At 44.6% G+C, this 24,978-nt stretch overlaps 2 protein-coding genes across 3 annotated transcripts; both read left to right on the top strand.

Moving 5' to 3' along the window:
* Window positions 1-15,933: 15,933 nt before the first annotated feature.
* On the top strand, window positions 15,934-17,315 carry LOC131002759 (uncharacterized). Its single transcript, XM_057929226.1, has 2 exons — window positions 15,934-15,950; window positions 16,620-17,315. Exons 1-2 carry the CDS (start codon window positions 15,934-15,936, stop codon window positions 16,807-16,809), a joined length of 207 nt encoding a protein of 68 aa, XP_057785209.1. The 3' UTR covers window positions 16,810-17,315.
* Window positions 17,316-20,607: 3,292 nt separating this feature from the next.
* Window positions 20,608-24,727, top strand: LOC131002784 (pentatricopeptide repeat-containing protein At1g74750-like). 2 transcript variants are annotated; one of them, XM_057929255.1, is made up of 2 exons: window positions 20,608-20,843; window positions 21,975-24,727. In XM_057929255.1, exon 2 carries the CDS (start codon window positions 21,978-21,980, stop codon window positions 24,552-24,554), a length of 2,577 nt encoding a protein of 858 aa, XP_057785238.1. In that variant the 5' UTR covers window positions 20,608-20,843; window positions 21,975-21,977; the 3' UTR covers window positions 24,555-24,727. The 2 variants fall into 2 exon arrangements, with proteins under 2 accessions (XP_057785238.1, XP_057785237.1); XM_057929254.1 differs by lacking the exon at window positions 20,608-20,843 and adding an exon at window positions 20,926-20,978.
* The last annotated feature ends 251 nt before the right edge of the window (window positions 24,728-24,978 follow it).

Genomic DNA, 24,978 nt, shown 5'->3' with positions numbered 1-24,978 from the left:
CTGATGATATTTTGGCAGATACCCTACCCAGAAGCTACAAGCCCATCTCATTGGATTATGATGGCACTACCGATCCGGAGGTGCACCTCAATCGGTTTGAAGGGTTGGTCACATTGCATATGTATACCGAGGGTATTAAGTGTCGTATCTTCTCCACTACTCTCACTGGACCGGCTCAGTTATGGTTTGGGACGCTTCCCCCGAATTCCATTCACTCTTTTGAAGATCTGCAGACTCGCTTTTTGCGTCAGTTTGCGAGTTCACGGAGGGTAGGAAAGTCAGCTCTTTCGCTGATGGATATTAAGCAGGAGCAGGGAGAAACGCTGCGGGAGTACACAGCGAGGTTTAATCTTGCTGCTCTGGAGGTGCCAGAGGCAGAATCGCAAATCAAAAATTGCGCCTATGTCCGAGGACTAAGGCCAGGGATCTTCTTTGACGAATTGCAAATCCGTCCAGCAAGGGATTTTGATGACATTATGGCAAGGTTGCCGGGCTACCTGCAGTTGGAGGACGCCAAGATGGCGAGAAAGGTGGAAAATGATAAGCATAGGGTCAAGAAAGCCGAGGAAGCACCTGAGAGACAGAGGCAGCAAGATAGGGCCCCATTCAGAGGGTTGCCCCCGAGGGTGTTACCACCACAGGGAGGAGTGCCGTCCCATCAGCAACGCACAGTGAATGAGGTTACGCGATTTACTGAGTACACGCCCTTGAATAAACCACAAGAGGAAATTTTCCATTTGATAAAGGATCAGCCGTTCTTTCGGGCACCGGGAACCTATCGGACTGGGCCGCCACAGGAGGGGCCTAATAACAAGTTGTGTGAGTATCACAATTCTTTCGGACATTACACGAATACTGTGGACATCTTAAGCACCAATTGGAGTTGCTGGTGCGGCAGGGATACCTCGACCAGTTCATCGACAGAGGAAATGAGGGTCAGAGGCGGAATGATCAGAGAGATCAGAGGGATCAACGAGATCAGAGGGATCAGAGAAATAACCGTGATCAGCGACAAGAGCAGGGAAATAACAGAGATCGTAGGCCCGATGACAATCGAGATAACCGCAGAGAAGGACCGGAAAGACAAGCTCCCCCTTTCCCATATCGGAGGGAAGTTCATATGATTTGTGGAGAGAATGGGATGCCCACATCGAACAGGGCTAAGAAACAGGTGGTGCGGGCAGTCAAATCGGGATATTATCCTAAGCGGGTCATGGAGATTACAAGCGCGGCGGAGGACCCAGCTATCACATTTGGGGCAGAGGATCTGCGCACGTTAATGTACCCGCACGATGATGCGCTGGTAATCACGGCAGACATTGCCGGCTGCATTATTCACCGTATATTTGTAGATTCGGGTAGTGCTGTAAACATCTTGTACAAGGAATGCCTTCAAAACATGGGAATCGAAGTCCGTATTGAGCCAACAAATGCCCCTTTGTTTGGGTTCGGGGGAGAGATGGTCATGCCGTTAGGTTATGTGGAGTTGCCAATAATTCTGGGTGCTAATGCTGCTAGCAGCAGGACAAGGATGGTACGATTCTTAGTTGTGGACATGCCCAAACCTTCATACAATGTCATACTCGGTCGGCCTGCTTTGACGGCGTTCAAGGCGATAATTTCTATGTTCCATTTGAAAATGAAGTTCCCCATCGGAGGGGGAAAAGTGGGAGAAGTTTGTGGTGATCAAACAGCGTCGAAAGCATGCCATGTACAAATGCTTACACAATCAGCGGGCCAAAAGAGGGAAAGAATGTCAGAGGGATCAGATACACGGAAAAAGGGAAAGGTGGGCGAGGTGCATGCCCCAGCAGAGGAGCGCCAAGAGTTGGCGGATTTATTAAAAGACAGAGACTCCACAGAAAAAACCGCGCTGGTGTCCACTAGCGATGTTTGCAACATGATTGAATTATTCCCAGGGAAAGAGGGTTTCCAGACTAAAATCGGGTCTGCCATGAGTGATCAGGTCAGAGAAGAGCTCATTGGTTGTCTTCGGCGAAATGCGAATGTATTCGCATTCAGCACCGCAGATTTAAAAGGAATTGATAGAGGGCTGGCGGAGCATTGTCTCAACGTGGACCCTAAGGTTAAACCGGTGAAACAGCGGACAAGGAATTTTGGGGCTGAAAAGGACGCTACAATCAGAGAGCAGGTTTATGAGTTACTGAAAGCCGGGCATATTGTGGAGGTGCAATATCCAGAGTGGATCTCAAACGCGGTGATGGTGCCCAAGAAAACAAACACTTGGAGGATGTGTGTGGATTTCAGAGATTTAAATGCTGCTTGCCCAAAGGACCACTATCCTCTGCCAAGGATTGACCAATTGGTGGACTCTACTTCGGGGTGTGCTTTGTTATCCATGATGGATGCATACCAGGGATATCATCAGGTAAAGATGAACAGGGGAGACATCGCCAAAATGGTCTTTGCCGTCTGTTGTGGGGTATATGGATGGAAAAGTATGCCGTTTGGTCTGAAGAATGCGGGAGCTACATATCAACGGATGATGGAGAAAATTTTCAAAGAGCAATTGGCAAAGAACATTTCGGTATACGTGGATGATATGCTTGTGCGGAGTGTCAGGGCAGAGGATCATGTTTCTGATCTGGAAGAAATCTTCACGGTGGTCAGAGATCATCGGCTTATGTTGAACCCAGCAAAATGTACCTTTGGGGTCACAACAGGGAAGTTTTCGGGATATAAAGTCACACCTGCAGGGATTGAGGTTAATGCCGAAAAAGTCAGGGCTATCATGGAAATGACACCACCCAGAGGAATCAAGGAGGTGCAGACTCTGAACGGACGCATCACTGCTCTGAGCAGATTTATATCACGTTCGGCAGAACGGAGCATGCCATTTTTCAAAGTATTGCGGAAAGGAACTAAGTTTTTATGGACGGAGGAATGTCGAGCAGCATTTGAGGATCTTAAGGTATATCTGGCAAAGCTCCCGACTCTGACCAAGCCGGTCCCGGGAGAAACGTTGTATCTGTATATAGCGGTAGGGGAGGATGCGATCAGCTCTGTGCTATCAGGGAAGAAGGAAGCCACCAGAAGCCCATCTATTTCGTCAGCCGAATTATTCAAGGCTCAGAATCGAATTATACAGAGATCGAGAAGGCTGCTCTGGCGGTCATGGTCACGGCGAGAAAGTTGAGGCCTTACTTCTTGTCACATCGGGTGGTGGTACGCACTGCTTTACCTTTCAAACAAGTTTTGGGACGCCCGGATTTGTCGGGGAGAATGGTCAAGTGGGCTGTGGAGTTGGGGGAGTATGATGTGGATTATGAGCCGAGAACGGCGATCAAGGCGCAAGCGCTGGCAGACTTCATACAAGAAACAACTCGTCGTCCCATCCCAGAGTTCTGGGTTGCTTTTGTAGATGGATCAGTAACAAAAGAAGGGTGTGGAATCGGGGTTTATATCACTTCACCGGGTTACGGGACATACCAGTTCGCCATCAAATTCACTTGTCGGTTGTCCAACAATGAAGCGGAATATGAGGCCGTGGTCAGAGGGGCACATATCTTATCAGAGCTCAAGGCCGAGTGTGTCATCATAAAGACAGATTCCCAGTTGGTTGCCCAACAGTTCTCGGGAAGTTATAATGTCAAAGATCAGCGGATGAAGGCGTACTATACCAAAATCAGCGAAATGAAAGAAAAGTTCATGGAATTTAAGCTCGAACAGATTTCTCGGGAGGAGAACACAAAGGCTGACCTACTGGCACGCATGGCTAGTGCGGTAGAACAAACTTGGAGTGATGAGATTATTTTACTCTGTGATACCAGGGAGATGGAGACTTCACAGGTGTTCTCGGTAGAGATCAGAGACGATTGGCGGGCTCCGATCATACACTTCCTAAAGACGGGGAAACGGCTAAGCAGAGAAACCAATCAGAGGGCGCATTATGAGAATTACTGCCTAATCAACGATCAACTCTTCAAACGATCTTTCACTCAACCTCTGTTAAAATGCTTATCGCCAGATGAAGCTAACTTTGCTCTGAAAGAAATTCATGCAGGTTGCTGTGGTGGGCATACGGGATTTCGGGACCTTGTACGCAAGATCATCCGGGCAGGGTTCTATTGGCCTCATATCAACAAGGAAGCCAGAGAGTTCGTCCGCAAGTGTGAAGCCTGCCAGAGGCATGCTGGGAGAATCAACACACCAGGGGAGCCCATGGGTGTCATGTACGCTGCCTGTCCGTTTGACAAATGGGGCATTGATATAGTCGGAAAGTTGCCTACAGCACCTGGAGGGAAATGCTTTCTCATCGTGGCAGTAGACTATTTTTCTAAGTGGGTCGAGGCCGAGGCTGTGGGCAAGATTGATGAAGTTACAGTGGAACGCTTTATTTGGAGGAACATTTGTTGCAGATTCGGGGTACCGAGAATCATTGTATCTGATAACGGGACTCAGTTCACAGGGCAAAGAATCGCGGATTTTTGCGACCGAATGGACATCACCCAACGTTTTGTCTCAGTGGCTCACCCACAGGCGAATGGCCAAGTGGAATTAGCTAACAGAACAATCTGTGAAGGGCTCAAGAAGAGGTTGAACCAGAGTCGAGGGAAATGGGTGGAAGAATTGGATACCGTCCTCTGGGCTTATCGCACTAGTCCAAAGACGGCAACAGGGGAGGCTCCTTTCACGCTGGTATATGGATCCAATGCGGTGATACCAGCAGAGGCTAGATTGGAATCATACCGCATCATCACTTATGATACGGAGCACAATGCCGACCTTCGAAGAACTGAGCTAGACCTTGTGGAAGCACAGCGGGAAGAAGCGCAAATCAGAGCAGCAAAATATAAAAGTGTCATCAAGGCAGGGTATGACAAAAGGGTCAGAGCGCGGAAGCTGGTCAAGGGTGATCTAGTCTTGAAAAGAGCCGATGCATTAAAGGCAGTGGGCAAGTTTGAAGCAAACTGGGAAGGACCGTTCATAATCACAGAGGTCTTGGGTGGGGGAGCGTACATATTATCGGATTCAGACGGCAGAGCTCTCCCCAGGCCATGGAATATAAACACACTCAAAAAGTTCTATGTATAACTGCTTCTTAGCAGGAGTAATCACTTGTAGACCGGATACTCTTTTTCCCCACAGGGGTTTTAACGAGGTCCGGGGCCATAATATCAATAAAACAGATATGTGGTTCTAGGGAATTCCCTTGTGCTGTTTCATTTATTTCAATTCTTGCTTTCTTACATTACATATGCTACTTAACATGTTCGTGCAGAGCACTGCACATGTCACCAGAGGGGGGAGTAGGGTGTATACCCGTAATCCCTAATTTTTAAATTCAAAATGCAAACTGCTTCTTAGCAGGACAAGGGAGAAACAAATACAAAAACTGCTTCTTAGCAGGTCAAAGGGAAAGCAAGCATCAGGAATTGACGTCTCTTCTTCCACGATCCAACACTTCGAGTTCTCTTTTGCTGCCGGGACATGCTCATTTCTCAGATCTACTTCAGCTCCACCACACGCCTGCAGAATATCCAGAAAAATAACAAGTCAAAATGCTACAGAGAAGGAATACAGAAAAGGAGTAAATCAACGTCCAGATCTGAGAAACACGGCAATAATGCTCTCAAGTACGGGAAGTCCGCTCATTACAACCACAAAGTTAGAGTTCTGCACCAGAAATACAGAGGAAAAGGCGGAGCCTTTAGGGATGTGAGTGTTCAGAGGGGAACTTCCCTTACCTGAGTGCTTTACAACCAAGATGGGGAAAGATACATAACAAGAGAGGCAAAAGGTTGGCAGATCTAGGGTTGGAAAGGAGAGCAGTTCGAGACGGAGGAAAAGAAATGAGGAATTATAACCTAGATCGCGAAGGGGGAAGGGTATATATAGAGGTGATACTGGGCTTAAGAAATGGGCTAAGAGATAATGGGCCCACGCGAGTTTATGGGCTGAAAACGGAGTAAGGAATAATTGGGCCAACATGTTCATAACAGAGTATTGCACATGTCACCAGAGGGGGGAGTAGGGTGTATACCCGTAGTCCCCAATTTTCAAATTCAAAAATGGCTTCTCAACAAGTCAAAGGAAAAACAGAGGGATCACGCTCCAGCAGAGCAGAGGGAGCACGCTCCACCAGAACAGAGGGAAGCGCTCGTAAGCCGCGAAAGTTGGTTGTGCCATCCGGGCCTTCCATGCTCCGCGCAGAGGGAGGGAAGCGCTCGTAAGCTGCGAAAGTTGGTTGTGCCATCCGGGCCTTCCATGCTCCGCGCAGAGGGAGGGAAGCGCTCGTAAGCCGCGAAAGTTGGTTGTGCCATCCGGGCCTTCCATGCTCCGCGCAGAGGGAGGGAAGCGCTCGTAAGCCGCGAAAGTTGGTCGTGCCATCCGGGCCTTCCATGCTCCGCGCAGAGGTGGCACTTAATCGTAAGCCGCGAAAGTTGGTTACACCCCCCGGGTCCTCCATGCTCCGCGCAGAGGTTGTCCTTAACCGTAAGCCACGAAAGTTGGTCGCACCCCCCGGGTTTTCCATGCTCCGTGCAGGGTGTTCTTTTAATCGTAAGCCGCGAAAGTTGGTCGTGCCATCCGGGCCTTCCATGCTCCGCACAGAGGTGGCACTTAATCGTAAGCCGCAAAAGTTGGTTACACCCCCCGGGTCCTCCATGCTCCGCGCAGAGGTTGTCCTTAACCGTAAGCCACGGAAGTTGGTCGCACCCCCCGGGTTTTCCATGTTCCGTGCAGGGGGTTACTATTCAATCGTAAGCCGCGAAAGTTGGTCGTGCCATCCGGGCCTTCCATGCTCCGCGCAGAGGTGGCACTTAATCGTAAGCCGCGAAAGTTGGTTACACCCCCCGGGTCCTCCATGCTCCGCGCAGAGGTTGTCCTTAACCGTAAGCCACGGAAGTTGGTCGCACCCCCCGGGTTTTCCATGTTCCGTGCAGGGGGTTACTATTCAATCGTAAGCCGCAAAAGTTGGTCGTGCCATCCGGGCCTTCCATGCTCCGCGCAGAGGTGGCACTTAATCGTAAGCCGCGAAAGTTGATTACACCCCCCGGGTCCTCCATGCTCCGCGCAGAGGTTGTCCTTAACCGTAAGCCACGGAAGTTGGTCGCACCCCCCGGGTTTTCCATGCTCCGTGCAGGGGATTACTATTTAATCGTAAGCCGTGAAAGTTGGTCGTGCCACCCGGGCCTTCCATGCTCCACGCAGAGGGTTACTATTTAATCGTAAGCCGTGAAAGTTGGTCGTGCCACCCGGGCCTTCCATGCTCCACGCAGAGGGTTACTATTTAATCGTAAGCCGCGAAAGTTGGTTGCACCCCCCGGGTCCTCCATGCTCCGCGCAGAGGGTTACTATTTAATCGTAAGCCGTGAAAGTTGGTCGTGCCACCCGGGCCTTCCATGCTCCACGCAGAGGGTTACTATTTAATCGTAAGCCGCGAAAGTTGGTTGCACCCCCCGGGTCCTCCATGTTCCGCGCAGAGGGTTACTATTTAATCGTAAGCCGCGAAAGTTGGTTGCACCCCCTGGGTCCTCCATGCTCCGCGCAGAGTGCTCAAGTCTGGATGGGAAGCAGCTTGGATGGGAAGCAGCTCGGGTGGGAAGCAACTTGGATGGGAATCGCGAAATCATTGACAGAGAAAGTAACCAAATACTCGTTAGAGGAGGCGGTGAAATCCCTATCATAAAGGTCAACCAAATCCTCGCAAGAGGAGGCGGTGAAGCTTTTATCCGAAGAAGTCAGCAAAATCCTCGCCAGAGGATTCACCAAGATCCTCGCTAGAGGAGTCATCAAAATCCTCGCCAGAGGAGTCAGCAAAATCCTCGCCAGAGGATTCAACAAAGTCCTCGCCAGAGGAGTCTGCCAAATCTTGGCCAGAGGAGTCATCAGAATCCTCGCCAGAGGAGTCCGCCAAACTCTTGACAGAAGAGTCAATCAAAATCCTCGCCAGAGGAGCCTTCCAAACTCTTGCCAGAGGAGTCAACCAAAATCCTCGCCAGAGGAGCCTTCCAAACTCCTGCCAGAAGAGTCAACCAAAATCCTCGCCAGAGGAGCCTTCCAAACTCTTGCCAGAAGAGTCAACCAAAATCCTCGCCAGAGGAGCCTTCCAAACTCTTGCCAGAAGAGTCAACCAAAATCCTCGCCAGAGGAACCTGCCAAACCGTTGCCAGAAGAGTCAACCAAAATCCTCGTCAGGAGAATCAACGAAATCCTCAAAGCAGAAATTAAAGAAATCTCGAAGGAGAAAATCAAAGAAACACCGACAACAAGCACGATGAGCTAAACCAAGCCAAGCACAAATTCAACATGAACGTGAAAGCAACAAAAAACACAAGTAATGAAAGGGAAAAAGCAGTGCAAGCAGGGAAGAAATTTCATATAAACACGCCGAGAAGGCAGAGTTGTACATCAAAAACGGGAAGTAAGTATTAAGTTTGTACAGACCAAAAAATTACAAAAATTTTATTAACTCAGGCAGGAGGAGCGGAAGCATCTTGAGCAATAGCAGAAGGGGCAGGAGCAGAGGCAGATGAAACCGGGGGATGAACACCACTCGCAGAGACTTGGCCAGAAACGGCTCCCTCTGTGAATACCGGCAGCATGCCTATTTCCTTCACCTCAGGGAGACGGACTCCCAAGTCCAACAACTTCACAGCTTCTTGTACAAACGTTTTCTCATCTCGATACAGGGTAAAAAGCTGATCCATTGCAGAGGAGGAGGAAGCGGAATCTTCAAAAACGGAGGCCGTCAAATCAGAGGGCAGAGGAGGGACCATACCATACTGAGAAAATCTTCGGGTGCTTTTGTTGGTGGGATCCCGCAGCCGATTCACAAAGCCCGTCAGGGAAGCAGAGAAAGCAGGCGCATACAATGGAGCGGAGGGCACTGAAGCAGACCCAATCCCAAAGGCGAAATAGGGAATGGCCCTCTCCAGCACTGGATACCACCATTCTGGCTTCCCCGGAGAATTCGCAGGGATCCCCATCAGCTTGTTTATTTCCTCATCTTTGAGGTTATCCATTAAGGCATGCAGGTCCAGGGTAGCAAGCTGTTCCGGGGTCGCCCCAGCCATCTCTAACGCCTTGGAAGCAGACTGCTGTATCACATAAGCGAAGAGGGGCCCAAAATCCTCCAGGTACTCGGGAGTCTTTTTGAAGGCCCCCAGAGTGCCCTCCAGCATCAACCCTAGAAAGTGTTGACCCTGCGGAGACAAGAAATACTCCAGGCGTTGATCTCGCGCCCCCAAGACATAAGCACGATTCTGCGCTTCCACAAGCGTTTTCTTCCAGCCCCGCCGGGTCTCCTTGTAGGCTTCTTCATATCCCGCTTTGAACCGGGCCAAGTTCTCATGGCTTTCCTTGGTCGTCCTGGTCAGTTCAGAAACCAGGGAGGACTTCTCCACCTCTACTTGGGACAACTGAGCCTTCAATTCAGCAATCTCCGCTTCAGCCTTACTAAGGCGCTCTACCACCCCGGCAACGTCATCATCACGCTTGGCGATGTCCGCCTGCTCCTTATCTCTTTCTTTTTCTGACATGTCATAGTCATGAATACACTTAACAGCTCTCCACATCCGAGCCTCTACCTGCAGGGAAGCAAAACGGGTTCCAACAAGGTGATCAAGAGTTTAATAATTTCATTCTTCCTCTAATAAAAGTATAAGATGCAGGGTACCTGAAGAGCCAGTTGGCACAGCTGAGTAGCCAAAGTCCCCCGTGGCAGCTGCTCCACTTTCTCTTGGTCCTTTGAGTGGACACGAGCTATCAAGGCATCAATCAACTCCTGCCCCGACAAACTCGAGATCGGCCCAGGAACGAGATCCTCTGATTCATCAGCAGGAGGTACAACAGCTTTGCCTTTGCCCTTTTCCCCGGCAGAAGGGAGGACTTTGGAACCACCATCAGACTTCTTCGCTGGCCCCTTCCCCTTTTCCACTGCAGAGGAAAGGACCTTCGAGCCACCAGCAGACTTCTTCGCTGGCTCGGAAGACTTGCCGGCCTTCTTCAGGCTCTCCTGTCTCTCTTTCTCACCGACGGAAATCAGAGAACCTCTCCTCCTCTTCTTTGAAAGCTCGGAGAGAGTGACACCAGGGACCGAATCAGGCGAGGGAACTTCATCGGTAATGTCCACAATCTGGACACCTTCTTCACCCCGGCACCAGATGTATCACCAGTACTGGGGTGGCCACGCTTGCGAACAAGGCTACCCGCATCAACCTCCTCAGCATCAAACGAGCGGGAGACTTCCACATTTCCCTCTGGGATCTCTACCATAAGGGGAATATTGGCCAGCTCGGTCCCGGTTGGTTGCTCTGAGGGGCCCATCCTGGAAGCAGAGCCCCCCGAGCCATGCTCTCCACTGGGAACAGGAGAAACAATAGTGGGCAAATTGTCCCCGCACTTCTTTCTCCAAGACATGTCTGCAAATCAAAATTCTACATCTTTAAAATCAGGGTAACAAAAGTTAATGTATTTTTTAATTCATATTCTTTACCTATTGATTTCTCTGGATATAGGGGAAATAGACCATTGTGTGCCAGAGCCGAATTGTTCTCAACAAGATATTTACAGTCTAAGGGCCGGGCCTTGTTCATAGCATTAAGATGGGCTATAATACTCAGATCACGGGTTGAGGGGGCATCGGGAGAGGCTGGTTTATAAGTAGTGCGAGGGTTATGCCACTCCAGCTCCAAAACGTGATAATCGCGCCAAGTGCCGAAGAGGGTGCGCACATAACAGTAATAGCTCAGAAAGCCCTTATCAAGGGAATTTAGAGAGGAAAGAAAGGTAGTAGGATATTTGGGAAGACCAGCAAAACTATACAGGGGACTGCCCTGCATGCGAAGAGATTGGGTCTGACAGAACAGTTTGGCAGTATCTCCAACACCGTGAGCCCGACATAGAATATGGAAGGCATATAACCTTCGGATAGCAGATGGGGTAACTTGAAAGAAAGGGATGCGAAAATGGTTACAAACATCAACCAGAAGGGTAGGAGGAGGGAGCCTTAGGCCAGCATCTATTTGGGCTTTCCAGATGACTATTACCCTAGGGTGGCGAAGGCTCTCGGGAGGTGTTGAATCTTTAGAGAAGGCCTCGAATTTCAAACCTTCGGGGCGACGGCATTTACGTTCCAATTTCTCAACTGCCGCGACGCTAAGGAGGGATTCAGGAACACGCTTTGGGGGTTGGGGGGTCTTCTTACCCCTTTTCTTAGGCCGAGAAGAGCTGGGGATAGTTTGGGAGTCATAAGAGGCAGAGGGGGAAGGTAGGTTATCAAGATCCTGAAGTTGGGGAGAGGAAGATGAAGAAGTTCGGGAAGAAGGGGAGGGCGAACGCGAGGGTTGAGGAACGGGAGTGGAAGCCATTATCAGAAATATCAATCCTAGGGTTTCTAACACGCTCAATCAGAGCACCAACAAACTTCAAAACTACTTACACTGATCACAAATAATGGGGAAGAAAAAGGATACGCAAATTACCTAGTGCAGAGAAAAACGGACGGTAAAAACCGGAGCGGAGGGATCGCGGGAAATACGCCGGAATAGGGAGAGAATCGCCGGAAAACACAGATAAAGGAGTGGGGAAAACTTGGAGAAGAAGAATAGTGAAAAACGAGAGTTCGAATCGACTAAGTAAAAATGTACGCGGGCAACTACCAATGCGCGGGATGAGCGACGCGTGGCATACGGAAATAAATCGACGGCTGAAAACCCTTACGGAGAGGCGAAAGGACGCAAAGGTTAAAAGATAACCTCGGGGTACGGGAAAAGCACTGTAGCTCGGACAGGCATTTAATGCGGGTGACGTCACCCACGCGGGCGAATCCTCTGACTAGTTGCACTAATCCAGAGTGAACTAGCCAGACCAGGGGGTGGGAGTAATAAAAACACTGGAGAATAATTTATAGGGTTTTATCCTTGCTTTCTTATAGTATTAAAATTCTCGTGTTTTCAAGACTTGCAGGGATCAGGGAACACGTCATAACACCAGTTTTAACAACACTTCAATGGTTGAACACGAAGAATACCCGGTTCAACCAGACTAGAGGGGGGAGTGGTTGATGAGGAGTGATATGTGCAGAGTAGAGAAATGATACAAATCAGAGGGATCATCTTCATCAGAAGAATCATACTGGTCAGAAGAATCATTCTTACCAGAGGGATTTCATACATCAGAGACAACTCATCCACCAGAGGAATGGCTCTTGCCAGAGGAATCGTATTCGTCAGAGAAATCACCCTCACCAGAGGAGCCACCTTCGCCAGAGCAGAGAAGTCACCCTCGCCAGAGGAGTCACCTTCGCCAGAGCAGAGAAGTCACCCTCGCCAGAGGAGTCACCTTCGCCAGAGGAGTCATCCTCGCCAGAGGAGTCACCTTCGCCAGAGGAGTCACCTTCGCCAGAGAAGCCACCTGCGCCAGAGAAGTCATCATCATCAGAGGAACCACCTCCGCCAGAGAAATGCTAGAAGGCGTGAAAAGATCTCCCGCGTAAAGGCGAAGTTACTGTTCTACCCTCCGACCACGCAAGGAGCATGCATAGACAATGATTTTACCTTTTTACCCTCAATTGTAATCTATAAATAGACCTCAGCTCGTGTATTACAATTACGCTATCATATACTTTCAAATACAACAGCTAATTTCCCTTTGAGCTCCTGTTTTCCGATCGCTTCATTTCACTCTTTCCGATCAACTTTACTAGGTATAGTCCACGCTTTACATCATATAGTTTAGGTGTTGGTTTCGTTAAACACCAGAATGAAAACCTCAGAGTAGAGTATATGTCTTCATACATATACTCGAATTACCGAACACTGATTATGCTTAAGGATATTATGTTATTATGTCAAACCAATATGTATTATTAACAATATACTCAAACTCATTGAGTACCCTTTGGATAATATTGCAAGGCCCCTCGTGGTCTTCTTTGACATTAGTCAAGTTAAATTATATTCCTTTATATAAAGTCGAGTCATCAAGAAGTTAAACACGCCCCCTTTCTAATCCCGCTCCTAATCCCCTCCCCTAGTCACGATTTCCTGGATTTGCTATCCTTAGCAAAATGCGGTCGTGACACACACACACTACATATGTATGACTTTTTTTTAAAGTTGTTTAATATTTGTAAACAAAGTATTGTTCGATTTAATTGTTTAAAAGATAAAAAATATTCCCTCCATCTCTTAAAAGCATGCGACAATGGCAGGTGGCATGAGTTTTAAGAAATACTACTCCATTCGTCCCACTAAAAGTGGTATGTATTCCATTCTGGGCCGTCCCACCATAAGTGACTTGCTTTCATAAATGACAAATTTTAACCCTTAAAAAGTGTAGCCCCTACCACTTTTAACCAATTTACACCTTCTTAATTTCTGTGCTGAAAAGTTTTGATCCATTTATAGTGGGACGGAGGGAGTATTAGATAAGAGTGTATTGTGAGTGGAAAATAAATCTCACTTTATAAAAAGTAAGGATAAAAAATAAAGAGATTATGGTGGAGTAATGTCCAAAAATAGAAAGCGCATGTTTTTGTTAGACTGCTCAAAATGGTAAAAAGTTCATGTTTTTAAGAGACAAAGTGAGTATATAATTTATTAAAATAGGCTTAAATAGCAAATACAACCTCAAGGTTGAACCGAATTTTGCAATAACATCCCCAACGAATCGTAAGTGGCATGGAACACCTTAATGTTACATTTTAAAAAAAAATTCGACCAATTTTGTGACGTCCGTCCAATTTTTTTTAAAAATAAAAATGGGCCCCACTTTCTATGTTGTTGACTAGGTCAGGGTTGAGACCTGTGTTCTGTATCGTGTGTGAGTAATGAGGTCAAGATGGCGGCAGCCACAATGGCTCGTCGCTGGCGACGGAGCGGCGACAGTGAACTTGCCGTTGTCTCCGATCTACCAGAGAATCAAAGAAAGAGGGAGGAGAGAGTTATGATTGTATATATATATATATGTGTGTGTGTGTGTATATATAATTTACGGAATTAAAAAGAGAAAAAAGAACTAGGGTTACCTGGAGCAGACAGACGGCAGTCAGCAGTGGAGCCGTGGTGGCTCATCCTCGTCGTAGTCAATTGGCGTGGCGGCGACGAAGCCACCATTCTCTCCGTTCAGCCAATTCAATAAAGGAAAAACGAAGATTTTCAGATTTTAAAATAAGAAAAAGAAAGAGGGTGAATAAAGAAAAGAGAAAGAAGGTGGTTAGGGCGTACCTGGCGAGGCGGCGGTGGCGGTGCCTCCAACAGTTCCACCAGGGAAAGAGTGGCAGACGGCGCGGTGGTGGCTGTGCCGCCCTGTTTTCCGAGCAAGATAGAAAAATAGGTCAAAAGGGAGAGAGATATCAGGACAGATGAGAGAGAGATCAGAGAAGAGAACTGAGGGAGAGGAGAGAGAGAGTCGGTGCCCCATCGACGACGGCGACAGAGTGCTAAGAGAGAGAGGCAGTGCGTTTGCGTGTTAGTGTGTGTGGCTGAGTGTGTGTGAGTGAGTGTGTTTTAATATGTGTGCTATTAGGTTAATGAGGAGGTGGGGCCCATTTTAATTTAAAATTAAAAAAAAAAGGTTAACGGAACGATTAACGGACGTTACAAAACTTGTTTATTTTAAATTTATTTTTCCATATGAAGGAGCTTGTAGTAATTCTATCATCTCACCTTCGTTATCTCCATCATGCAGCCTTGTAAACTTAAAAAAGTATTATTTAGGGTAGTTGGTGAGAGTTCATTAAATGAATTCTGAATTGCAGTATCTAAAATATCCACATTTATACTAGCTGATAGAATTTGTAAACTTTGAATGACTCTAAACTAACCCAAGTCATTGATGTTGGTGTCTAGGCTGTTTGGTGGTTGATACATCAGCTTGATGTTAAATCCATCTCATGTTGCAGCAGCCCTAAAGTATGGGTCATTGTTCTTTATATGAGGCTTTGCATTATCTTGGTGAATCAATATAATTTTACTAGCAAATGGAGGCCATTTAGCCTTAATTGCCGGTATAATATGTGTTGAATTAACACAAAGAAATGCATTAAGTGAAGTACACATTAAATTTAGAATGCCTAAAACTCTTCAATAACATTCAACATATGAAAGTCTATCATCTTAGCTTTACATTGCATACATAATTGACTATCCATAATCCATCCATACTTTGGTGTTGAGGCGGTCTTTAATCACTTCTTTAATGATAGACATTGATTTTTACTCAAGTGTTTCTGGTTGTCTGATTTTAATTGACCTCTTGGCTGGAACCAGTTCAGTGAAAGGGAATATTCCTATTTTTCCATCAAAACACACACTCCCATCTGAGGAAAATAAATTAATGCATACACACTGCACACATAAACATAATTTTGGTTATGAATTTTTTACTCTTACAAGTCTTGTGCGGCTCTGCTTCTTGTGAAGTCAAGTAGAATCTGTGGTTGGTCTTTGTGATGCCATACCATTTTCCGTCTATATGAACCGTGGTGTGCATACTTTTGAACATTAGTTCCAATCATAGCCTTAACAACTTATTTGTGGTTGTAAATCAGGTTTAATAGCATTTGTATGAGCTTTGATCATGCCTTAAGTGATCAATTCATAATTTCCAAGCCTATATATATATATATATATATATATATATGTGTGTGTGTGTGTGTGTGTGTGTGTGTGTGTTTTACTCATGTGATACTGATACATACAACAAGAATACACATACATTTTAATTTCTTTATTTAATATTATAAATTTTCAAAAAAATAAAAAATAAACATACATTTTACCACAATTTTGCGTGAGACATCTCCATGAAAGAGAAATCGGATAATGGGCGAACTTGTGGCCTAAGGGGACAAGTTTAAATTTGGATTTGTAGCATAGACTCGTATGATACAATTTATCTAGTTTAAATAATTTTTCGTTTATTGCACACGTTATACATCTTGGGAAAGCAAATAGTTGTTGGCAAATGGCAACAGAAAAATGGCAAATGACAACAACAAAATTAATTATTGAATTGAAACACAAATTTAGACGACATTTTGTAATTAGGGTGATGAACGGATTAAGTATAGGATAATCGAACTCGAAATACCAGTATTCATATCGAATATAGCCAATTTCTAGTACTTGAACTCGAGCAGTTACACAAATAGTCAAAATACTGCAAAAAATATAAAATAAAAATAAAGAATCGAGAACCCATTATTTTTTGGGTTGAAATTTTAGACTATGATCCACTAGGCTATGACCACTTATACTTATAATATATCAACATAACAATATATGCTATATAATTAAACTCATAATTTTTTAAAATAGATAATTAAATATATGGGTAATTGCCCCTAAATATATAAATTTTCACCAAATTCTGGAATTGCACAACACCTTTAAAATCAGCTTGACAATACATAATCTTTGTATATTTTTTGATTTTTTCCATGACACCTAAAATCCCCAAATTTGAAAATGATGTGAACGCCGGAATTACATGTAGACTCGCGTGAGTTCGGTTCAAAACGACGTCATCCTTAATTAAAGGACAACGTCGTTGTTTTCTTTAATTTCTCAAATTTAATTTTCCAAAATTTCCCCCTTTTCAGCTGTAATCCCTAACTTTTCCCTTTTCGTCTAAAATCCCGACTAACAAAGGCCTCCACCATCTTCTTCCTTGAATCAATCAGTAAAGCAGTTGAGTACAATACCACTACCGCCTGGCGATGAAGTGGCACCCAAGCTCGTTCGACTTCTCTACTTTGTCGGCGCCGGAATTGTTTGCACTGTCGCGATTAACAAATGGAAAGAATATGAAAAGAAATCCATGATTCAGAAGGAGCAATAAATGAATGAATCCTCTCCGGAAAATTCGTCGACTGTAGTACACAGGGCTGTTGAATGAACTTCAATTTTCTCTCCTTCTTTTCAATAACTGGAAATTATACCATAGCCCCATATTAATCTGAAGTTGAGGGAAGAGACATGAGAGAGCGGTACGCATCTTCTACTTTCTAATTAGCTCAACCAAGTGAACCCCTAAAATGGTAGCTCCCTCCTTCCAATTTAAGCAGAACAAATACTCGTTGTTTCAATGATGAAGAAGAAGGCAAAATCAAACAAATAAATGAAGAAGAGGGCAAAATTCGACGATAAAGAGAAAAACCAGAAAAATAAGGTGAAATTTTAGAAAAAACGACGTTTTCCGTAAGTACGGACATCGTCGTTTTGAATGGTCGTCCAGCGAGTCCACGTGGGCGTTCCAGCGTCCACGTCATTTTCAAATTGGATTTTAGGTGTCATGGAAAAAATCAGAAAATATACAAAGGTTATGTATTGTCAGGCTGATTTTAAAGGTGGTGTGCAATTCCAGAATTTGGTGAAAGTTTATGTATTTAGGGGCAATTGCCCCTTAATATATAAAAACTTAATACATTATTATATAATTAATCGAATATTATGAGTATACTTTTCGATTAACAGTACTCGATAATTCAATATTAAACCTCCTTCCACTAAATGATAAATACAACTAATAAATACTCCCTCCGCCCCAATAATGAAGACACACTTCATTTGGGCACGGAGATTAAGGAGAGATAGTTTAGGTGCTAAAGTATTGTGGCCCACATCTAATTAAACTTGTTTAATTCTTCTTTTTCTCTCTTAGTTCCACCATTGTTGTAACCTCATTTTACTATCTTTTCTCCTCCGGCGGAATCGCCGACGACCACGACCGCCGACCACCGTCGAAACAGCAAGAGTAAAATTGAAATCTGCCATTCCCATTCCTCACATTCCTATTCCCAAATTTGAACCATGAAAACCGAATCGAATCTAGAAATTTGAAGGAGGGTGGTGGCCTCACTGCTGCGGCGGCCGAAGAAGAAGAAGAGAAGAGGATGTGCGGCGGTTTCAGACCCGCACGTATCTCGAGCGACGCCTCCGCCTCCACCTCCCCAGAACCATATCCACCACTATCTTCCTCTCTCAAATCGAACCTAGAAATTGAGGGTGGTGGTTTGGCGGATCTGGGTTTTTGGGGGAAGGAGACCGGAGACCGGAGCCGCTGCTGTTCGGCGGGGCTAGGGCTCGGCCCTCTGCCCCCGTCAGTGTGTGCGCGAGCGATCAGAGTCTCACCGGAGGGGCGAGGGGTGTTCGGTGGTCGGAGGGGCGAGGGGTGCTCGACGGTGGCCGTGGGTCGCCGGCGGCGACTCCGCCGAGAAGGGGGAGGAGATGGGCGGCGGGTTGGCAGGGCCGGCCCTTATTAACATTTGGTGGGGCAATGGCCTAGGGCCCCCAATTTTTGGGGCCCCAAAATTTAGGCCCACTTATATTATATACCCTACAAAAAAAAAAAAAAAAAAAAAATTTACTTACCTACTTTCTAATGGTATAGCCGACAGCAGCAGCAATCAATTCATAAAAAAAAATTTAGGCCCACTTAAGCTCTCCCACGCTCTCTCTCAACGGCTCTCTCTCTCTCTCACGCTTTCTGATTCTCTCTATCTCAGAACTCTCATCTCTCTGCTCTCTGACTCTCACGGCTCTCCCTCTCTTTCCATCTCTCAACTCTCTCCTCCATCTCTCACTCTCAACTTGACAAATTGAACATCTCATCTGCTGTGTTCTGCGGCTGCCAGCGCCTGGAAGCGGGGAAGGGTCCGACGCCGAAGGGAGTTCTGTTCTTCTCCTCAAGTGGTCGCCGGACGTCGGTGCTCCGACCTGCTGCTGCGTCGTCGGCTCCCGGTCGCCGGTCGGGTTCAGTTCTACAGCAGAAATAAGCCGGTGTGTTGTTCCAATTTTAAATTTAATTGCTTTGAGGTTTATGGTATTTTTGGTGGATTTGTGTTTGATTGTGAAATTGTGATTAGAATTTATTTGTTACAGTGGATATTGCTAATTGTTATTGTCTTATTGAGGTTGAAATTTATTGTGGTTATTATGTTGCCTAGAATATTGTTGACTATACCAGTTACTGTAGCTTCAGCAGAAAGAAGTTTTTCAAAATTAAAATTGATAAAATCATATTTACGTTCTACTATATCTCAAGAAAGGTTGAATGGATTAGCGGTTTTATGCATTGAACATGAGGTATTAGAAAAGCTTGATCTTGAAGAAATTATTGATGATTTTGCTTCTCAAAATGCTAGAAGATCTAAGTTATTTTTGTAATTATCTCATCATTGTTTTCTAGTTTATTGCCTAGGGGCCCCTTTTTTTCCTTTTCGCCTAGGGCCCCCGGAATGTCAGGGCCGGCCCTGCGGGTTGGGAGTGGAGAGAAATGAGGGAGGCGGCTGAAATGTGTAGATTTAGGGTTTTGTACTAATTTATACCATAATTAAGGTTCAATTAATTAGTTATAATTAAGTCCTAAATATTTCCTTATTTGGAAGTGTATCTTTATTATTGGGACGTCCCAATAAGGAAAGTGTGTCTTCAATAATGGGACGGAGGGAGTACTTGAACACCAAACAATATCCGATCAATTTACAAGTTAATCGAATATCAAAGTAGTACTATTTTATGACCCTTATTTGCAACCACATCAATGAAATAGAGTATAACAAGTAATTATGTAAGATGTGATGTCAAGATGGTGGCTAGCATGAACACTTGCATCTATTATTTTGATTTGATAATAGTTAGCAAATTTCTCAAAAAAACTCGAATTTTCGATACCTCACGTATGTATATTTATTTACTTTTATTCTCGTAGTGGTCAATTAATTATAAGAATCAAAACTATCCGTGAATCTTTTATTTCTCGGATTTCAAGAGGTGGATTGCCCTGCAAGAAATCTATTTTCCTAAAAAATACAACAAATCACGTACTCCATCCGTCCCACTATTTTAGTCCCTTATTCCATTTTAAGATGTCCCAAAAAGATAGTCCACTTTTTTAATTAATACTATATAAAAATATTGTTTTTACTAAATTAATCTTATTTAATGCTTCACTTAAATGTGAAAATGATGTGTGAAAATAATAAATAAGGGTACAAAAAATAAAAATATAAAAATTAAATGCATTTTCTTAATAGGTGTGAAAAGTGGGAGGGGACTAAAATGGTGGGACGGAGGGAGTATTTACTATTTAATTGTAGCATCTTTACTAATGTAACTAGAATTGTGTATATGCATCAAAATTTTGAATTATCTTTTTGGATTACCAAATGTTAATCTATTTTTGTAAAATATTTGTTTCTTCTAATTAATTTATTTTTGTTAGGATTAGTGATAAAAAAATCTAGAATCTCCGTAAAATATGTATTCGAGCATATACACAGTCAACCGCATCTCACGCGCACAGCATAGTCAAACGACCGCACATTATAAAATCCCCATAGATTACAAAAGTCAAAATCCTAAAATTAAGCCAAAATAAAATAAAATAAATAAAATAGAAACCGAATTACTAAAGGGAAAAAAATTTGATAGCCTAGAACGCTCCTGCTGCGAACAAAACGTGAAGGCGATGACGTGGCACCATAGAAAATCATAGAACTCTTTCCAAACTCATTAAAAATATCTGCCAAATCAAATAGACAAATAAATGAAGAGTATCCTTTCAATTCTCTTTTTTTTATATACTTATTTTTTTTACTTCGTAAAAAGGGGTGAATAAATAAATGAAAACAAAATAAAAAGGTGACAGTCACAGAGGCTCCCAAGTTGCTTGGAAACTCAATAGGTCACAAAAGCCATGAGAAAAAACTCAAGCAGCCGCCTTATTTAACCCTTCTTCTGTTTCATACTTTCTTTTCTTTAATTCTTTTTCTTGATTAAAATGTTTGATTCTTGATTTATTCCCCTCCTCCTCCTCTATTAGTGTTGAGTGGTGGGTTGATTCTTCTGGGCTCTAAAGAACACTGTTGTTAGGTGAGTTTTTATTTTTATTTTTTCTCATTCATTGACTTTCTTGCTTTATTTGTATTTTGTAATGTTAAAGTTTGCATCTCTGAGTTTGTAAGTGGGTGTTTCTTGGTTTTAATGGTGGGTTGCTCATGGTGTGAGGTATTCCTTGGTTCTTTTGGATGTCGTGTAATGCTGGTTTATGTTGGTTTGGATTCTCCTGTGTTATTCAGTGATTATGTTTTTCTCATTGTGATTTTGGAAGTTTCCATTTTTGTTAGATTTTAGTGATTTAGGATGAGGCGTACTCTTTATTTGATTAGATTTGGTAGAGATTGTAACTTGTGTGATTACTAATGCGTCTTTTTTTTGAGGTTTTGGAATTGGTTTGTGTGAAAGATGGTTTGTTCAAACATTTTTTTTCTGGTTACTGTAGCTAAATCGTCTTCAAATTTAGCTCTTTTGCATTATTTGTATTTTGTGAAGTGCCAGTTTCCAAAGCTTTCACTTTGGCCTATTTGGTTGTTGTTTCTTGGGTGGGAATGATTCAATTTATTTTCAGTGAGTTTTTTACACCAGTTTAAATCAAACTGGAAATTTCATAATTAACTTCAAATTTTAGCATGGAATATTTACTGTCTCAGTTGTCCATACTGCTCTTATCTTCTTTGGCTGTCTAATTGTGGTTTTGAGATTGGATTAAGATGAAAGGCAAGAGATTACTAGAATAAGTGTGTTGTTTTCCCAACTTGCTCTCTCTATAGTTGCTTGATTTGTAAACTTTTTAATATCAAAGTAATCTGATTATGGGATGCATATTAGTACAGTGAATCATCTTACAGCATGTAAAAGCTTCCAATCCTTTTCCTTGGCTTCTTGTCTACGAAGGCAACGCAAGTTTAACAACTTCTGAATTAGTTTAATGTTTGACCAAAGAGTTGGTTAACGTGATTTCAGTTCCTTTCAAGATTTAACTTTCTGCCTAACCCTCCTCTTGGTAGTAGAGGTTCTGTTGTGTCATCTACAGGGCTTCTCTTCTCATTTTAGTGCTTTTGATAAACATTTTCTGGAGGATTTTGATGCATTTTCACTTATATTTGTTTCTTCCTATGAGTATTTGATTTGAGATTAATGGTGTATTTTGCCCTTATTCCGCAGAAAATGATCCGAGCAAAGCATCTCGGTAACTTTTCCCAGACTGCCAGATCCCTTTTCCTAGGTGGACAAAGATGTAGTGCGGCAGATGGGAGTTCATGCACTTGCTCGGATGATGAGACTTGTATTTCTAGAAGGCCTCTGAGAGCAAATGTGCAACACTTGCAAGCACCATCCTCGTTGTTGTCAAAAGCTTCAGTAGCAGTAGGTTCACTGACTTCAGTCGATTCAGTAAAAGAAGTGAATGCTAAAAAAAAGGACAATGGCTCTCTGTCGAAAGGAGTTGCTGCGTCCCACGCATCTGAAAGAGAAATCTCTGTTAGTTATGCAGACGACATTGATGCAAATGACATGCTCCATTCATCACCTCCTATAGCTGAACAGTTTGTTAAGGCAGGTATGGCAGCCGTAGGTCTTCTATCCGACATAGTAAACTATAGAATCCCGATGACAGATGGGAGTGCAACAGTCACCCCACCTTCTAACTCTGTGTTTGAACGCACCAAGCAAGTTTCTAGTATCAGACCTCCTAATATCAAAACTTCCAGAAAAGAGAGAGTAACCGTAAAGCCCTCTGCTGCACCAGTGTATGGTTCGAAATTTACAAGCGTCCCTGATGGTGCTAAAGGCCGAGCTGATAAAGCAGGAGTAGAGGAGGGGGTAGCCAACGAGTCAAATAATGCATCCAGAAATTTTGTAGAGAGTCATGGACTCTCCTCAGACCCCCGTGATAGGAAAAGGCCAATTCCTCAAAAATCAAGATCTTATTCAAGCCAATTCACGCCAAACACTCAACAGTCAGAGGGGAAGTTTGGTGATAACAACTTGGACGGGTTCACTAGGGCGATGAGACAGACAAAAGTTATGATGGGAGCAGCACCAGGCGCTAGGCAGTTTTCTGTTGTTGAAAGTGTGTGCCGCATTTTGCACCAGTCGAAATGGAGCCCTGCTACAGAAGACGCTCTCGAAAAGCTCAACTGTACAGTGGATCCTTACCAGGCGAATCAAATACTTAAGCAGCTTCAAGATTATAGAGTGGCTCTTGGGTTTTTCTACTGGCTAAAACAGAGACCTGGATTCAAGCACGACGGGCACACATATACCACTATGGTCGGTATCCTTGGCCGTGCCAGAGAGTTTGGTGCCATCAACAAATTGCTTGGCCAGATGATCAGCGACGGATGCAAGCCAAATATTGTTACATATAATCGTCTCATTCACAGTTATGGCAGAGCTAATTACTTGAATGAAGCCATGGGTGTTTTCAATCAGATGCAGAAGGTGGGCTGTGAACCTGATCGTGTAACTTATTGTACGCTCATCGACATCCATGCAAAATCCGGTTATCTCGATGTTGCAATTAATTTGTACCAGCGGATGCAAGAAGCTGGACTCTCTCCCGATACATTTACTTACAGCGTAATCATTAATTGCCTAGGGAAAGCTGGCCATTTGACTGCCGCCCACAAACTATTCTGTGAGATGGTTAATCAGGGCTGTGTGCCTAACCTGGTGACCTATAATATCATGATTGCTTTACACGCGAAAGCTAGGAATTACCAGAGTTCGTTACAGCTTTATCGCGACATGCAGAGTGCTGGCTTTGAGCCCGACAAAGTGACTTACAGTATCATTATGGAGGTTCTTGGCCATTGTGGCCATCTGGATGAAGCTGAGGCAGTTTTTGCAGAGATGAAAAGAAAGAACTGGATCCCTGATGAGCCCGTCTACGGCCTTCTTGTCGACTTGTGGGGAAAATCTGGCAACGTCGAGAAGGCTTGGGAGTGGTACAGAGCCATGCTTACTGCAGGCTTATGCCCTAATGTTCCAACTTGCAATTCTCTTCTCAGTGCTTTCCTCAGGGTACACCGCCTCCGCGATGCATACGACTTGCTCCAGAGCATGGTGAGTTTGGGTCTGAATCCTTCTCTGCAGACCTACACTCTGCTCCTCAGTTGTTGCACGGATGCCCAAACTCCATACGACATGGCGTTCTGCTGTGACCTCATGACCGCGTCCGGCCACCCGGCACACACATTCTTGCTTTCCTTGCCTGCTCCGGGGCCGGATGGGCAGAATGTCCGCGACCATGTCAGCAACTTCCTCGACATGATGCATAGCGAAGACAGGGAGAGTAAACGGGGCCTTGTGGATGCTGTGATAGATTTCTTTCACAAGACGGGGCTAAAGGAGGAAGCTGGCTCCGTGTGGGAGGTTGCAGCGCAGAAGAATGTCTATCCAGATGCGCTAAGGCAGAAGAGTTCTTGTTATTGGCTCATAAACCTCCATGTGATGTCTGATGGAACTGCTGTGACTGCACTATCGAGAACCCTAGCTTGGTTTCGCAAGGAGATGCTCGCCTCTGGGGTCTGCCCTAGCCGGATTGATATTGTGACCGGTTGGGGGAGACGGAGCAGGGTCACCGGGACCTCGATGGTGAGGCAGGCGGTTCAAGAACTGCTCAACATGTTCAGGTTTCCATTCTTTACTGAAAATGGGAACTCCGGGTGCTTTGTTGGGTGTGGAGAGCCTCTCAACCGGTGGCTGCTGCAGTCTTATGTCGAACGAATGCATCTGTTGTAGCGCAGCAGGGCTCGCGGCATTTTTTGGTGTTCGGAGAGAGACGAGGTTGTCCTCGGGCATTAGCGTGTAGTGATCGTTGCTATGTGTAGGTGAAATGAATGGTTTTTATTTGGCCTAGTTACACCTGAATCTTTGCCAACTTTGTGTTGATATTGTATTTACGTTGTAGTTCATCCTTGTTTCTGTGTTGCTTTTTGGTTAGCTTTCTTTCAGGTCTTTGATTGATTGCTGCAACTTCTTGTAACTTTTCTTCCTCAGCTTCAAATCTTATCTAGATTGATCCTCAGTTGCCATCTTTCTGGCTGTTCACATAGCTGTTTTCCCTCTCTCTCACACACAGAAACAAAGATCATGCTAATGAGAGAGACAGAGGAGCAGCAAACATAATTGACAAATATTGCTTTTTATTTTTTCAAAATTGTCT

Source organism: Salvia miltiorrhiza, unplaced genomic scaffold, assembly GCF_028751815.1.
Source record: "Salvia miltiorrhiza cultivar Shanhuang (shh) unplaced genomic scaffold, IMPLAD_Smil_shh fragScaff_scaffold_19_1, whole genome shotgun sequence".
Lineage (NCBI taxonomy): Eukaryota > Viridiplantae > Streptophyta > Magnoliopsida > Lamiales > Lamiaceae > Salvia > Salvia miltiorrhiza.
This window is presented reverse-complemented; position numbering and strand designations above follow the sequence as displayed.